General features: G+C 36.8%; 1 protein-coding gene across 9 annotated transcripts in view; it reads right to left on the bottom strand.

Moving 5' to 3' along the window:
* Nucleotides 1–15,781, bottom strand: part of LOC136037159 (zinc finger protein 45-like) — a 48,751-nt gene that overhangs the window by 15,201 nt on the left and 17,769 nt on the right. For 4 of the 9 annotated variants that reach the window (XM_065719694.1, XM_065719687.1, XM_065719686.1 and 1 more), the window contains one exon: nucleotides 12,169–12,431. The exons of 4 other annotated variants lie outside the window; for them this stretch is intronic. Coding sequence is in view for 3 of the 5 variants with exons in the window: in XM_065719687.1 (XP_065575759.1) it covers nucleotides 12,169–12,221 (53 nt within the window). In the remaining 2 variants the exon portion in view is untranslated. Of the gene's footprint in view, nucleotides 1–794; nucleotides 3,255–12,168; nucleotides 12,432–15,781 lie in introns of those variants that run through there. One more of the 9 variants, XM_065719691.1, reaches the window with a different exon arrangement.

The raw sequence follows: 15,781 nt of genomic DNA, 5'->3' as shown, positions 1-15,781 counted from the left end.
GCATAATTTTAAACCATATTGGTCTTTAAAAGTAAAGAAACACCGATTGTAGGCCTATAAAATGTATGAACATTATTTTTAAAAAGAACATTATTCTTAAAAACACATTATTTTAAACATTATTGGCCTTTAAAAGTAAAGTAACACCGATTGTAGGTCTATAAAATGTATGAAAATTATTTTTAAAAAGAACATTATTCTTAAAACCACATTATTTTAAACATTATTGGCCTTTAAAAGTAAAGAAACACCGATTGTAAGCCTATAAAATGTATAAACATTATTTTTAAAAAGAACATTATTATTAAACACACATTATTTTAAACATTATTGGCCTTTAAAAGTAAAGAAACGCGGATTGTATGCCTATAAGTTTATAGTTTATACGGATATAAACTATTACTAAAGGATTATAGTCTCTACCTGACCTACAGCTAATATTTAATTCAGTGACCAAGGGATTATAATTTGAATAAGCGGATTATTTTTCTTATGAGTGAAAATTCCCTTGGGAACTATGGATTTTCTTATTGATATTCTCATGATCAGTGACCTGTATAATATATATAATTAAGGCTATCCGATATTTATAGACTTTCCGATATTTATTGGCAATTGACAATTAATTGGGTGGGAGGAGAAAAGTAAGCAGAAGAGGGGTGAGTGAGTTGTTTGCAAGAGCCGTGGTACCCGCCGGGCTTGCCCCTTAAATTGCGGGGACAAGGTAGACAGCCTCCAACACTTCCCTTACGATTGCTTCCCTTATCCCAGTTTCAAAATGAGTCAAAATGTACCTGTCAACACCAAACCAGGGGATCTCTTTCTAGCTAGGTTCGCAGGCTACCCATTATGTCCAGTTCGGATTCTGGAGTCTGTCCCCACTTCGAAAGGGCCTAAAAAGTATCACGTTTTCTGCTATGGAAAAAAACATGATCGTCAATTAGTTACTTCTGAGCAGCTTGTCAGTTATAAAGATAATGTAACGGAAGCTTCAGCCAAGAAAACAAGAGGAGTAGATATTGCATTTGATGAATTACGTGATTATCCGGATGTTTATAAACAGTATCTGAAGGGTTCAAATACTGCTGCTGATTGTGCAGCAGAATTGCGAAATCTTGTTAATGCTACCGAGCAGGATTTGCTCGCTACAAAGAAAAATTTATCAGAGACAATTGAAAAGAAAATAGCCGAAAAACTGAAATCGACCGGGTCAACTCCAGCGGCTAGTACTGCCAAGTTTCCGACAGAGACCATGGTTTCAGAAATACACGATGCGATCATTATAGAATTTAGCCCAAAGTTTAACATCATTGAAAAACAGCTCAAAAGTTACTTGCATGCTATTGAAATCCTTAAGAACAGGGTAACTCAACTAGAGGCGAAAGTTGACGATTATGAGCAGGAAGCTGAGCTAGAGTCTCTCTTATTTAACGGTGTGAAACAGAACCCATCGCAAAATCTAAAACCAGCTATTAATCATATCATACGTGACCAAATGGGCCTGTCTAGTATCGCAAATTCCGATGTTGTGAGTGTTCATCGGTTCCGTCTGGGTTCTAGTAACTCACAAAGACCGGACAAGGTGGCTCCCGTGCTCGTGAAATTTCGTTCTAAGGACATTGCTAGCGCCGTTTTCAAAGCAAAGAAGAATCTTGCAAATAGTGGAATTTTTGTATCTGAAAATCTCACAAAGAAAAAGCGCGAGTTACTAAATGCTGCCAGAGATAAATTTGGAAACCGATATGTATGGTCAGATCAGGGGAGAGTTTTTGTGCGACAGTCTAGTGTTAGTCCCATTCAGCGTATTTGGGGTATCCATGATCTTCTGTAATATCAGTGATAGTGATAATCGTTTTCATTCCCGTTGATTTTTTTTTCTTTTTCTTGTTGGAGTTTAGAATATTTTTTGTTTTTTCGTTATCCCTCTTCTGTATACTTCCTTACAGTCAAATGCGGTCTGTACTATATTATGAATGGCTGTTCAAGTAAATAATGATATGCAGCAGTCCCGTTTGGACTTGTTGCAAAGTTTGCCGTTTCGTATTGAAGATGTTTTGTCATTATCGGTAGCGAATGATTTTGTGGGTCATCCATTTAAGCCGCTGCGGAGTAGCAAATATATTCGGTTAAGTGATATTGAAATGCCTGGGCAATCTGAGTCTTTGACTGTGACTCAGTGGAATTGTCATCTGAATTCTAACCACCATGAGGTCGCCCGTCTGCTAGATCTTTATAAAAATAAGGTAGAAATATTAGGGATTTGTGAGTCGTTCGTAACTGAAGACACTTTCCTCTCGTCACATTTTTTTTCCAGGCTATAAACTTGTATCAAAATCAAGGAGTTCAATGAGAGGAGGAGGTTTGACTTTTCTGCTAGCAAATTCTTTGAATTACGTAATTCGAGATGATTTAACTCTCTGGAATGAAGGTAAGCTCGAAACTTTATCAATAGAAATAGAGTTAGAGAAAAATAGAAAGTTCATCATTTCTTTGGTTTACCGGCCGCCCAGCGCAAACCCAGATGATTTTTTTGGAGAATTCGATGGATTTCTTCAAAGAATGTCAAGTATTAAAATCCAATGTATTTTTTTAGGCGATTTTAACTTTGATCTTTTAAATCTAGAAGGAGTAAACCTTGATTCTTTTAACCTTATGCTTTCACATAACCTTTATCCCGCAGTTTCAATCCCAACTAGGATAACAGATCATTCGGCAACCCTGATTGACAATATCTTCCTTTCTTCGGATGCAATTGTGGAGTGCTGTGCTGACGTTGTCTTACACCCTGGGTCGGACCATCTACCATTATTTTGCACCATTAAAAGATTTGGCTGTAAACATAAAACCACTACTAAGTTTCAATTCAGAATGATGAAAGCTGAAAATCTCAGGAAATTTAAAGAAGAAATCACCACAGTATCATGGCTTTTGATAAATTTATGAGTATTTTGTCTCCCATCTATGATCAGTGTTGCCCATTAAAAACTGCAACTAAGAAGAAAAACCAACCGCGGAAGCCATGGATTACGGAAGAGATACTGGAAATGATGAAGAAGAGAGACCAACTATTCTCAGATTATCTCAATTGTGAGAGTGATGACAGTTGGGAAGAGTACAGAAAGGCAAGAAATAGGGTGAATTCTGCACGTCGAGCTGCAATGAGGGAGTATTTCGGAGAGAAATTAAAATAGCAGAAAGGAGACATTAGAGGGACCTGGCTGACTATTAAAAGCGTTCTCGGCAATGGTAAGGATTCGGCATCAACTGAACAGTTAGCCATAGGTGAAAGAACTGTGAGTGGGAGGCAAGAAGTTAGTGAAGAGTTTTGTAAGTTTTTTACCAAAATAGGATCGCAAATAAACCAAGAGGCAAAAGATCAAAGCGGACAGCTAGATACTGAGGAGTTTGACGATAACCGTGGTCTTCATCACTCATTTTACTTTACCGAATGTACTATGGATGACATTACCCAAGCAGTGAAATTGATAAAATCTAATGCAGCTGGTGTTGATGGCCTAAACATTAAAGCATTTAAAGCAGTTGCTGTGTATCTCTTACCTGTGATATTATATCTAGTCAATTTATCTATTCAAAAAGGTGTGTTTCCTGACGAACTAAAGCGGGCAAAAGTCATACCCCTCCATAAAGGAGGCGATAAAAGAGATATTTCCAACTGGAGACCAATATCCATTCTACCGCTCTTCTCAAAAATTTATGAAAAAGTAGTGTATAAGAAAATATACGAGTACATGAATTCGCTTGGGTTTTTGTCAGATTCGCAGTTTGGTTTTAGAAAAGGTCATTCTACAGTGCATGCCGTTCATCACCTTTTAGATTGTGTAAATAGTGCGTTAGAAAATAATTTGATCCCTCTAACTATTTTTATTGATTTGAAGAAGGCGTTTGACACTGTGGATTTTGAAGTTCTACTGAAAAGACTGCGGAACCTTGGAATTAAAGATACAGCATTAAGTTGGTTTCGGTCTTATCTGTGTGGAAGATCAATGAAGGTGGTGATGAGTGATATATCTAGTGCAGCTATGCCTATAAATTGTGGTGTTCCCCAAGGATCAGTCCTTGGCCCGTTACTCTTCTTGGTATATGTGGATACTCTTCGATTTTATCTAAATGATTCAGTTTTAACCTCTTTCGCCGATGATACAGCTATCACAGTGTTTGCCCGGACTTCAAAAGAGGTTGTGCAAAAAGCTAACCACGTCCTTAGTCGGCTTCATGTTTTTACAGCTCTAAGCTCACTTTCAGTAAATCCAAGAAAAACAAATTTTATGGTGTTTAGTAGAACTGGCATACCTGAACTTCTTGAAAATGTGCTTTATAACGGTGTTGGCATAACACAGGTGTTTTTTTGTAAATATCTCGGATTTTATATTGATTGTAATTTGTCTTGGAAGAAGCATGGTGAAATAGTGTCGGCAAAATCAGCTAGAGGATTGGGAGTGATGAGGAGGCTGAAAAAAGTGTTCCCGGTAGCAGTTGTCAAATTGTCATACAGTGCTATTGTGCACCCCTACATCACGTACGGTTGTTCTGTTTGGGCAAGCAATTTCGGGATGAATTATAAAAGAACTCAAATAATACAAAACAAAGCACTGCGTCTGATAGGAAAATTTCAAAACTGTCAGAATACTGCGGAGTGTTTTAGAAAGAACGATATTTTGAACATAGGCGAGCTACGCGATTACCAGCTAGCGATTTTTGTTTTTCAAAGTGTAAATAAGGTAAGCCCTGAGTACTTTCATGATTTTTTAAAACTAACTCGTTTTATCACCCTTATTTTACCCGAAATTCGGAGGATTTGACTCACGAGAGAAGAAATACAACGAGAGCAGGATTTGTTCTCAGGAACATAGGTGTCGGCGTCTGGAATGACCTTCCAGAATTGGTCAGAGCCTCAGTAAGTCTGGCATCATTCAAGAGAATGGTTAAATTCCATTTTTTAAAAAGGAGAGAAGTGTGATAAGAGGAAAGAGTATTTATTTATTTAGTATTTAATATTAATTATTTTGTTTTTTTACCCCCCCCCCAAGGATTTTTTTCTTCTTCAAAATCATTTGAGGAAATGATTTAGCAGATCATGGTGGTTAGAATTGCGGCCACAGTCAGGACTCTTCTGTCTTAAGAGTGGCCGTTAATGGTAAATTCTTTGTTTAATTTATACGTTTTGGATGAAAATAAAAAATGTCTATATCTATGTCTATGTCTATAAAATGTATGAACATTGTTTAAAAAAACATTATTCTTAAAAACACATTAGTTTAAACATTATTGGCCTTTAAAAGTAAAGAAATACCAATTGTAGGCCTATAAAATATATGAACATTATTTTTAAAAAGAACGTTATTCTTAAAAACACATTATTTTAAACATTATTGGCCTTTAAAAGTAAAGAAACACCGATTGTAGTCCTATAAAATGTACGAACATTATTTTTTTTTTAATCTGAAGTTGTAGGCTTTTCTTCCATTTTAGTTTCACGGGATCTCATATTATTCCTAATAGTGCCGTATCTTAGAATATTTTGGTTTTTCCCGTTATCTCATATAGTTGATGATTTATAGGCTCATTCCTAAATGACTGATTACCCCGGTTTGGAACCGGGGCAATCATATATTTTGCTTTGCGGAGTAATGCATATACTATTAAATTAATGTCATTTCCTGAAGGCATAAAGTAAACATAGGGCACCCTTGCCCTGGGGTCATAAATACAGGTAAGGGAGGAAGGAAACCCCTCAGGAGTATTTAATAAATTTTTGAAACTACTTGTATTTCTATACTATTCACCAAAAACAAAAGCTAAGAGCTCATATGGAACTTGTGACGAGGTCAAGAAGAGCCAAGAGTTCATATGGTATGAGCTCTAGTAAAATTTTAAGAATCAATAGATTGCTTTAAAAGGAAAATCAGAGGCTTAATGCCGGTCAGGATTTAAAAAAAGAGCTCTGAGTCACGAGGTCCTTCTAAATATCAAAATTCATTAAGATCCGGTCGCCCATTCGTAAGTTAAAAATACCTCAATTTTTCTAATTTTTCCTCTCCCTTCAGCCCCCCAGATAGTCGAATCGGGAAAAACAACTTTATCATGTCAATTTGTGCAGCTCCCTGACACACCTACAAATTTTCATCGTCCTAGCACGTCCAGAAGCACTAAACTCACCAAAGCATTGAACCCCACCACCTAACTCCTCCAAAGAGAGCGAATCCAGTCCGGTTACGTCAATTACGTATCTACGACATTTAAGCGCTTTCCAAGATTTCCGGTTTCCCCCTCCAAATCCCCCCACTGTCAACATATCTGGTCGAGATTTGAAAGAAGAGCTCTCAGACATGGGTTCCTTCTAATTGTGTTGCGGAGCAACGCTACTGCTTTCGTAGTTTTTTTTTTTTTTTTTTTTTTTTTTTTTTTTTTTTTTTTTTTTTTTTCACCGTGATCAGCGACCTGTAGCTCCGAAGTGGTAAGAGTTAAAAATTTGAGATTTTTCAGAGGGAAGGGAAACGTGAAACAGAGTAAAAAAGTTCCAGAGAAGTTCCTAAAATTTCTAACAGTTTTCCATAAAAAAAAATAAAACCGTTTTTCTTAGAAACTCTGCGTTCGATGTTTGGCGTCAAGTTAAGACGACCCTAGCTTCGGAAATAAACTTGTTAGAAATACAGTTATGCTGAACTCACGTAGAACTTTCTTTTGTCTCTTCGAGAACCGGAGCACAAAATTCCGTAGCTCTTACAGATTTCCCGGAAATAATTCCGGAAAAGTCCATCTCGTTCCGATTTTTTTTGGAATTTTCTCAAATTTTCGATTTTGATGTTTCTTATATTTTTATCGAGTAGTGCTATGAAAAGTATGCAAGAAGAAGTGAAGTGTTCTATATACCAAGTTGCTTCGTTCTCTAAGAAATAATTTCCGAAGTTTCGACGTTCTAGAGGTAACTTCTGTTCTGGACCAGCTAGAATTTTTTTTCCAACGCGGTTCGACAGGTCTCCATTTCCTAACAACTGGAGCTTACAATAGTTTCTCCGAAATAAAATTCCTTCTTTGGGTTTTTCTATTTGGAAGTTTTGTCATGCCCTCGGGGCAATTTAAATTTTTTGGTGAATTTGGTTTGTTTTATATTTTCCTAGCTTAGACCATCAAAAGTTAAGCAGAAAACTATAAGACGTTATTTCCTTATCTCTTTCAGATTTCCCGGAAATAATTCCCGAAATGTGCGTCTCGAAACATAATACTTCGAATTGGCGTCAAGTTAAGACGGCCCTAGTTTCGGAAGTAAACGTTTTAGAGATAAAATAATTATGAACTCATATAGAACTTTTATTGATGTTTTCGAGAACTGAAGCATGAAATTCCGTAGCTCCTACAGATTTCCCGGAAATAATTCCGGAAAAGTCAATCTCGTTCCGATTTTTTGAAATTTTCTTAAATTTTCGATTTTGATGTCTATTTTATTTTTATAACGTGAAATGGATTAAAAAGTTCCTCAGAAAGATGCTTCAAGATAACAATCGAAGCCGCATTAGAAAAATGTCCTCTGAAGGACATAATGGAGACTGTTGCTCCGCAACTGTGTCCCGTAGGGCACAGTTGCACGTGTTGCTGGCACAGGCAGCGGAGGTCTAGTTATCAAATTTCATTAAGATCCGGTCACCCATTCTTAAGTAAAAAATACCTCAATTTTTCTAATTTTTCCAAATTACAACCCCTAGGTCCCCCAAAGAGACCGGATCCGTACCAATTATGTCAATATCGTATCGATAACTTGTGCTTATTCTTCCCATCAAGATTTCCGGTTTCCAAGATTTCTGTTTCCCCCCTCCAGCCCTCTATGTCCTTGGATCCGATTCGAATTGGAAGTGGCGATCTGAGACATAAGATTCTTATATATATAAGTTTAATTAAGATCTGATCACCCATTCGTAAGATACCTCGATTTTCACGTTTTCTAAGAATTCCGGTTTCCCCCTCCAACTCCCTTCAATGTCACCGGATCTGATTGGGAATTAAAATGAGTTCTAAAGCAAAAGATCCTTCTAGATATCAAATTTCATTAAGATCTGAACAACCATTCGTAAGTTAAAAATACCTCATTGTTTGTTTTTTAGAATTAACCCTCCCCCCAACTACCCCAAAGAGAGCAGACTCGTTCTGGTTATGTCAATCCCGTATCTAGGACTTGTGCTTATTTTTCCCACCAAGTTTCATTCCGATCCCTTTACTCTAAGCGTTTTCCAGGATTTTAGGTCCCCCCCAACTTCATCTTCACCGGAAACGGTCGGGATTTAACATAAGAGCTCTGAGACATGTTATCCTTCCAAACATCAAATTTCAATAAGACCCGATAACTCCTTCGTAAGTTGAAAATACCTTATTTTTTTAATTTTTCAGAATTAACCCTCCCCCCCAACTCCCCCGAAGAGAGCGGATCCATTCCTGTTATGTCAATCTAGTTTCTAGGACTTACGATTATTTTTACCGCCAAGTTTCGTCCCGATCCCTCCACTCTAAGCGTTTTCTAAGATTTTGGTCCCCCCTCTCAAATCCCCCCCCCCAATGTCACCGGATCCGGTCGGGATTAAAAATGAGAGCTCTGAGACATAATATCCTTCCAAACATCAAATTTCATTGAGATCTGATCACTCCTTCGTAGGTTAAAATACCTCATTTTTCTAATTTTTCAAAATTACCCCCCCCAACTCCCCCAAATAGAGTGGATTCGTTCTAGGTATGCTAATCGCGTATCTAGGACTTGTGTTTACTTTTCCCACCAAGTTTCATCCTGATCCCTCCACTCTAAGCGTTTTCCAAGATTTTAGGTTCCCCCCTCAATTCCCCCCCCCCAATGCCATCGGATCCAGTTGGGATTTAAAAAAAGAGCTCTGAGACACAGTATCCTTCCAGACTTCAAATTTCATTAAGATCCAACACTCCTTCGTAAGTTAAAAATACCTCATTTTTTCTATTTTTCAGAATTATCCCCCCCTTATCTCCCCCAAACAGAGTAGATCCGTTCCAGTTATGTCAATCGCGTATCTAGGACTTGCGATTATTTTTCCCACCAAGTTTCATCCCGATCCCTCCACTTTAAGCATTTTCCAAGATTTTAGGTTCCCCCCTCCAACTCCCCACCAATGTCACCAGATCTGGTCGGGATTTAAAATAAGAGCTCTGAGACACGGGTTCCTTCCAATCATCAAATTTCATTAAGATCCCATCACCTGTTCGTAAGTTAAAAAGTTTCAAGCTCCTATTTACAAAAATGTGGAATTTTGTATTTTTTGCCACAAGACAGATCACGGATGCGCGTTTATTTGTTTGTTTTTTTGTTTGTTTTTTTTCAAAAGGGGTGATTGTATCGACCCATTGGTCCTAGAATGTCGTGAGAGGGCTCATTGTAACGGAAATTAAAAGTTCTAGTGCCCTTTTAAGTGACTAAAAGAATTGGAGGGCACCTAGGCCCCATCCCACGCTCATTTTTCCAAAAGTACCCGGATGAAAATTCTGAAATAGTCATTTTATTCAGCATAGTCGAAAAACCTAATAACTATGTCTTTGGGGACGACTTACTCCCCCACAGTACCCGTGGGAGGGGCTGCAAGTTGAAAAACTTTGACCAGTGTTTACATATAGTAATGATTATTGGGTACTGTACAGACGCTTTCAGGGGGATTTTTTGGTTGTGGGGGAGGGGATTATGCGGGGGAACTTTCCATGGAGAAATTTGTAATGGGGGAAAAAATTTCCATGAAGGGGTCGCAGAATTTTTTAGCATTCTTCTCTAAGAACAATGAAAAAGTAAATATGAAATGTTTTTTCAACTGAAAGTAAGGAGCAGCATTAAAACTTAAAAACGAAGAAAAATTATAATTGCATTAACATTTGAGGGGTTATCCTCCTCCTAATACCTCGCTATTTACGCTAAAGTAATTTTATTAATTACAACTACTTATTCTACGGCCTTTGTGATTCAGGGGTCATTCTTAAGGATTTAGGACAAAATTTAAGCTTTTGTAAAGAGCGAGGTATTAACGAGAGGGTGAACCTCCTCATATACGTAATAAAAAATACGAATTTAGAAGTTCGTTAAGTAAGTTAATCGTAAGTTACGTATATTTTTACTAATAAAAACGTTCGTAAAAAATTAAAAGTTCTAGTTTCCTTTTTAAATAACCAAAAAATTGGAGGGTAACTAGGCCTACTCCCCCGCTCCTTTTCTCTCAAAATAGTCCAACCAAAACAATGAAAAAGCCATTTAGCCATAAAAATAAATTAATATATAAATTTCGTTTTGATTATTCATGTGCGGAGAGCCAAAATCAAAACATGCATTAATTCAAAAACGTTCAGAAATTAAATAAAAAAAAACAAGTTTTTTTAACTGAAAGTAAGGAGCGATATTAAAACTTAAAACGAACAGAAATTACTCCGTATATGAAAGTGGCTGTTCCCCCCTCAACGCCCAGCTCCTTATGCTAAAGTTTTTTATTGTTTTAAAGAGTAGAGTTGAGAGAAAGAGTAGGACTTTAGCGTAAAAAGCGGGGCGTTGAGAGGGGGATCCCAACAAAAATACGTCCCCCTGAAAACGTCTGTACACTTCATAATTAACAATTACTATATGTAAACAATGGTCAAAGTTTATAACTTGCCGCCCCTCCCCCGGGAACTGTGGTGGATTTAGTCATCCCCAAAGACATAGTTATTAGGTTTTTGACTAAGTTAAACAGAATGGCTATCTCAAAATTTTGATCCAGTAAATTTGGAGAAAAATGTGCGTTGGAGGGGGCTTCGGTGCCCTCCAATTTTTTTGGTCACTTAAAAAGGTACTAGAACTTTTAATTTACGTTAGAATCAGCCCTCTCACGACAGTCTAGGACAACTGGGTCGATAAGATCGCCACTGAGGAAAAAAACAACAACAAAAAACAAATAAACACAAATCCGTTATCTGTCTTCTGGCAAAAAAAAAAAAAAAAAAAAAAAAAAAAAAAAAAAAGCAAAATTCCACTTTTTTTATGATAGGGGCTTGAAACTTCTACAGTAGGGTTCTCGGATACGCTGAATCTGATGGCGTGATTTTCGTTATGATTCTGACTTTTAGAGGATATTTCCCCCTAATTTCTAAAATAAGGCACATTTTCTCAGGCTCGTAACTTTTGACCGGTAAGACTAAACTTGATGAAACTTACATTTAAAATCAACATTAAAATGCGATTCTTTTGATATAACTATTTGTATCAAAACGTGAGACATTGTATCAAAACGTTTTTAAGAGTTTTGGTTACTATTAAGCCGGGTCTCGTGCCCACGAACTGTTTGAAAATGTGGTAAAATTCTAGTTAATTGACTTCTTGCTATCTCGAAAAGAGTTTAGGTTAGAAACTTTAAGGGATGGGTCTACAGGCTAAAATATGTTCTGGGAAGATATTTTAAAGTACCCACCTCCACTCGTTCTCCCTCTTCAGGGCCCTGAAATTCGTCGGTAAAATTCTAGTTAATTGACTTCTTGCTATCTCGGAAAGGATTTAGGTTAGGAAAATAAAACTTTCAAGGATGGGTCTACATCCTAAAGTGTGTCCCGGGAAGGTATTTTGAAGTACATACCTCCACTCCTTCACCCTCTAGAGGGCCCCGACCTTTGATAACCTTTAAAAATATGTGTGTTATAAAAGTGAAACGTTGCGAAATAGATCTTCTGCTTAATTGAAGTACAACAAAATTGTTTTCAGCATCATAACTTGGCTCAATTCTATTTTATAAGGTTTTAAAGATATGCCAATACATTTCCTAAATTTTGAAAAAAAACATTGATATGGCTCAAAATTCTACTCAAATAACAGGAATTGCATTTTCAGATCTAAAGGCAGCAAAAAACCAATTAATAACTGAAAATTAAGATAAAACGTTGTTTTGTCAAAATTTCAATAGGTATAGACCTGTCATGTAGGCAAATTTCAGGGTCTTCTAGAGGGAGAAGGAGTGGAGGTAGTTGCTTGCAAAATACCTTCCCGGAACATACTTTAGTCTGTAGATTCATCCCTGAAAGTTTCATTTTCCTAACCTAAACCCTTTCTGAGATAGCAATAAGTCTTGCCGGAAAATGTAACTTGTAAATGAATAAAAGCATTGTATTCTACTATAACGTTGAGATAGAACTTACCAATGTCTCAGGTTTTCCCATCCCTTATTTGTTCTTGCTTTTTTTCTGCCCATTGTGAAAATTCAAATGCTAAACTGTTATCTGACTTGTAACCAACCAAATTCCAATGTTCAGCTGTTACCAATTAGACATGTGAAAGAGCTGAATCCCCTTTAAATCCGGTTGTACTGAAGGAAGTCAACAGTCTTTAGATCTTCTGGTACACCTCTCGAGGAGCAATTAAGCCAATGAGAAAGGAGGAAATCTCGTTACGTATTTCAATGCTATAGGAAATAGAATTCGCTTTCAATCTAGGAGAATCGCGTTAATCCAATTCAATCTATTGGTTTCTATGGTACCAAAAGGGCACAGCCCTTTTCCCATGGACTATGGAGAATCACGTCATCACCAAAAGAATAGTTATTAGATCTTTCAACTATACTGAAAAAATAGCTATTAAATAGTATTTTACTGAAAAAAATGGATCAGACGACTTTAGGGGAAGGTGGCCTTTTGGGGAGGGGGGCTGCTGCTCTTCAACCTTTTTGGCCACTTAAAAATGGCACTAACAGGTTTAATTTCATCTTATTAAGCTATTAAACATCATTGTATGATGTCCAGGTAACCCGCTAGTCTTAGTATACAAACAGGAGACATCAGGTTAGGTTCTATGATGTTCAGGTAACCACTAGTCTTAGTATAAAAAAGGAGACATGAGTGCTACCCATTCAAAAGAGGGATTTTCCTCGCTGTTCAAGGTGGGGGATTCTAATTAAGCCATAGGGATTCCAACGGTGCATTTTTTTTTCCATGCTATTTTCGAGGGGGTTGAGGCTCATTTTCTAAACCAACATAAATTTGTCTATGCAATAAACTTTTCCTTTAAAGATTAATCGAAAATAATAGTTACCATTGCTGAATTACTGTCAGGTTGCAACTTTTCTCATTGGGTAGTTGTTTTTTTAACGCGTTAATCAAATTTTGGTTACTATGGACTGTGGTTCGCTCTTTACTAGGTTGCAGCAAAACCATGATGAGATCCAAAGTGGAAACACCGGATCCAATGTTAAGCAGGACTTCATTTCTTTTTGAGGAGAGGGGGGGGGGTATGTTAATCTCAAATAAAAAGGTAGATCGTTTTCGATATACGTTTGTCACTATTTCTAAAAAACAGAATTTTGACAAAAATAGATAGGCTACAATAAAAGAATTGTTTTTTTTTTAAATTCCGATTCCAAATAAATAAAGCCCATTACGTTTACTGTTCCCCATTAATAAATACGAGCCAGAGAAAATTGTCCTGATTTTCAATAAAGTGGGAAAACACGTCAAATGGTCAAGCGATCTCGAAGGAAATAACACTATCAAATTCGGTATAAAAATAAAATCTTATTACATATGTTCTAAACTCCACTCGACATAGTAATACAATTTTTGTTGTTTGGTAGTTTTACATATATTCTAGGGCTATATATGGACCATTAGGACGGGAAGGGGTGAATTATCACAAACATTGCTTTCAATAAAAAAAGAACATAAAATTAGCAATCAATAATTGCCTCCCTTTTTTTGTTCTAATGACAGATAAATTACAAAAAACATATTTTAAATTTTGGTAAAGGTACACCAGGAAAGATCCAGAAAGGCAAGCAAATCATGCAAAATTATTGGAAATCATACCAATTAGGGGAGACCCAATGGCAGAGGCCTCCTTTCCCGCGTAAATTCATTTAACGGATGCATAAAAGAAAGGTAAAGCAATTTCTTATTGTTTCTACATTTCACTGTAATTTAACAGTTCGTCTCCTTAGTAGTCATGGACCTAGTAACTTAATGAGAGATGGAATGTTTTTGCATGAAAGTGCACCCTTTGAGGCATCTTCCTCCCTCCCTAACTACAAGACAATCAGAGAACCAAATTGTATAAGTTTAAATGCGTTTTAAAGTTTTTTAATTCGTCCAATAATTACAGATAGTGTTTATTATTGGGAAATATACTGATATTTTTCGCGGAGGAGTTTTCTGAAGGAGGGATTGGGAGGATTTTTAGGGGGAATTTTCAGTGGGGAGAAATTTTTGAGAATAATTTCCTTTCAGCGGAGATCAAATTGTTTAATCCGTACACTTCCCTCAACAATTCTCAACTAAACTAAAAAAACAACATAGCTCAAATAAAATTCTCAAATTTGGAAAACCCTTTTTCCCGCGTGGGTATTTTCTGGGGGGGGGGGTAAACGCCTTGAACCAAAAATAGTAATTCAAATTACCACGAATCTTTGTCACATATAAATACAAGAAAGGCAAAATAAGTTAAGAATAACAAAAGATGAAAACCATTACTTTTTCTTTCTTGATATGAGCTGAAGCAAAAAATTATATTGTTCTAACCCTTCTTAGCATAATTGATAACTAGAAGAAATCTTCTGGTTTGAAAGATACAAAAATTTGAAAATATCACTTTGGGGGATGACCAAAAACAAAAAAAGATTAAATAAACTATCATAGCAAACAAACGTACAATAGGTACTAATGTAAATGAATAAATAAATCTTACACGAGCGAAACTCAAATTGAATATGCAAATCAAACTAGAAACGAACAAAAATCACTACAATTGAGAGTCTGGGCTTTGTCCCCTTCTGTTTCTATAAAAAAATTTGAAACCTACTGTCATTGGCCTTTACTGAAAACAAATTATATTACAAATAATTTCTTTTGTTTCTATTACAACATAAAAATTACAGTAAAATTAAATTTTGAACTGATGAGCTTTCAACAACTAATATCACTATATATCAAATGTTGTAGGTTTCTATTTCTTTTGGTATGAAGAGTCAAAGAGTCAACTTCGTTTCTGGAACATTTTTATGGTACTTGGTATTTACCAAGTGACATGTAGCAATCGCAAATTCTGTCAGTTTGTCGGTCAATCTGTCCCGGTTTTGCTAGTTTAGGCACTTCCAGATAAGCTAGGACGATGAAAGTTGGCAGGCGTATCAAGGACCGGACCAGATTAAATTAGAAATAGTCGCTTTCCCGATTCGACCATCAGGGGGGGGGGAGTGGGTGGACGGTTAATTCGGGAAAATGAGAAATTTGATATTTAGAACGATATTGTCTGAGATCTCAATCCCGACCGGATCCGGTGACATTGGGGGGAGTTGGAGTGAAAAACCTAAAATCTTTGAAAACATTTACAGTGGAGGGATTGGGATGAAACTTGGTGGGAAAAATAAGCACAAGTCCTTGACACGTTATTGACACAACCGGACTGAATCCGCTCTCTTTGGGGGAGTTAGAGGGGGTGTTAATTCGGAAAAATAAGAAAACTTAAAATTCTATATTTAGAAGGAACTCATGTCGCAGAGCTCTTATTTTAATTCCCGACCTGATCTGGTGACATTGGGGGGAGTTGGAGAGGGAAACCGAAAATCTTGGAAGACGCTTAGAGTGGAAAGACCGGGATGGAACTTGGCGAGTAGAATAAGCAAATGTCGTAGATACGTGATTGAGGTAGCCGGACTGGATCAGCTCTCTTTGGGGGAGTTAAGGGGACCAGTGTTTTGGCGAATTCGGTGCTTCTGGACGTGCTAGGACGATGAAATTTTGTAGGGGTGTCAGGGACCTACATAAA

This window comes from Artemia franciscana, chromosome 16, assembly GCF_032884065.1.
Source record: "Artemia franciscana chromosome 16, ASM3288406v1, whole genome shotgun sequence".
Lineage (NCBI taxonomy): Eukaryota > Metazoa > Arthropoda > Branchiopoda > Anostraca > Artemiidae > Artemia > Artemia franciscana.
The sequence above is the reverse complement of the archived record's forward strand: the minus strand, read 5'-3'. Positions and strand labels throughout refer to the sequence as shown.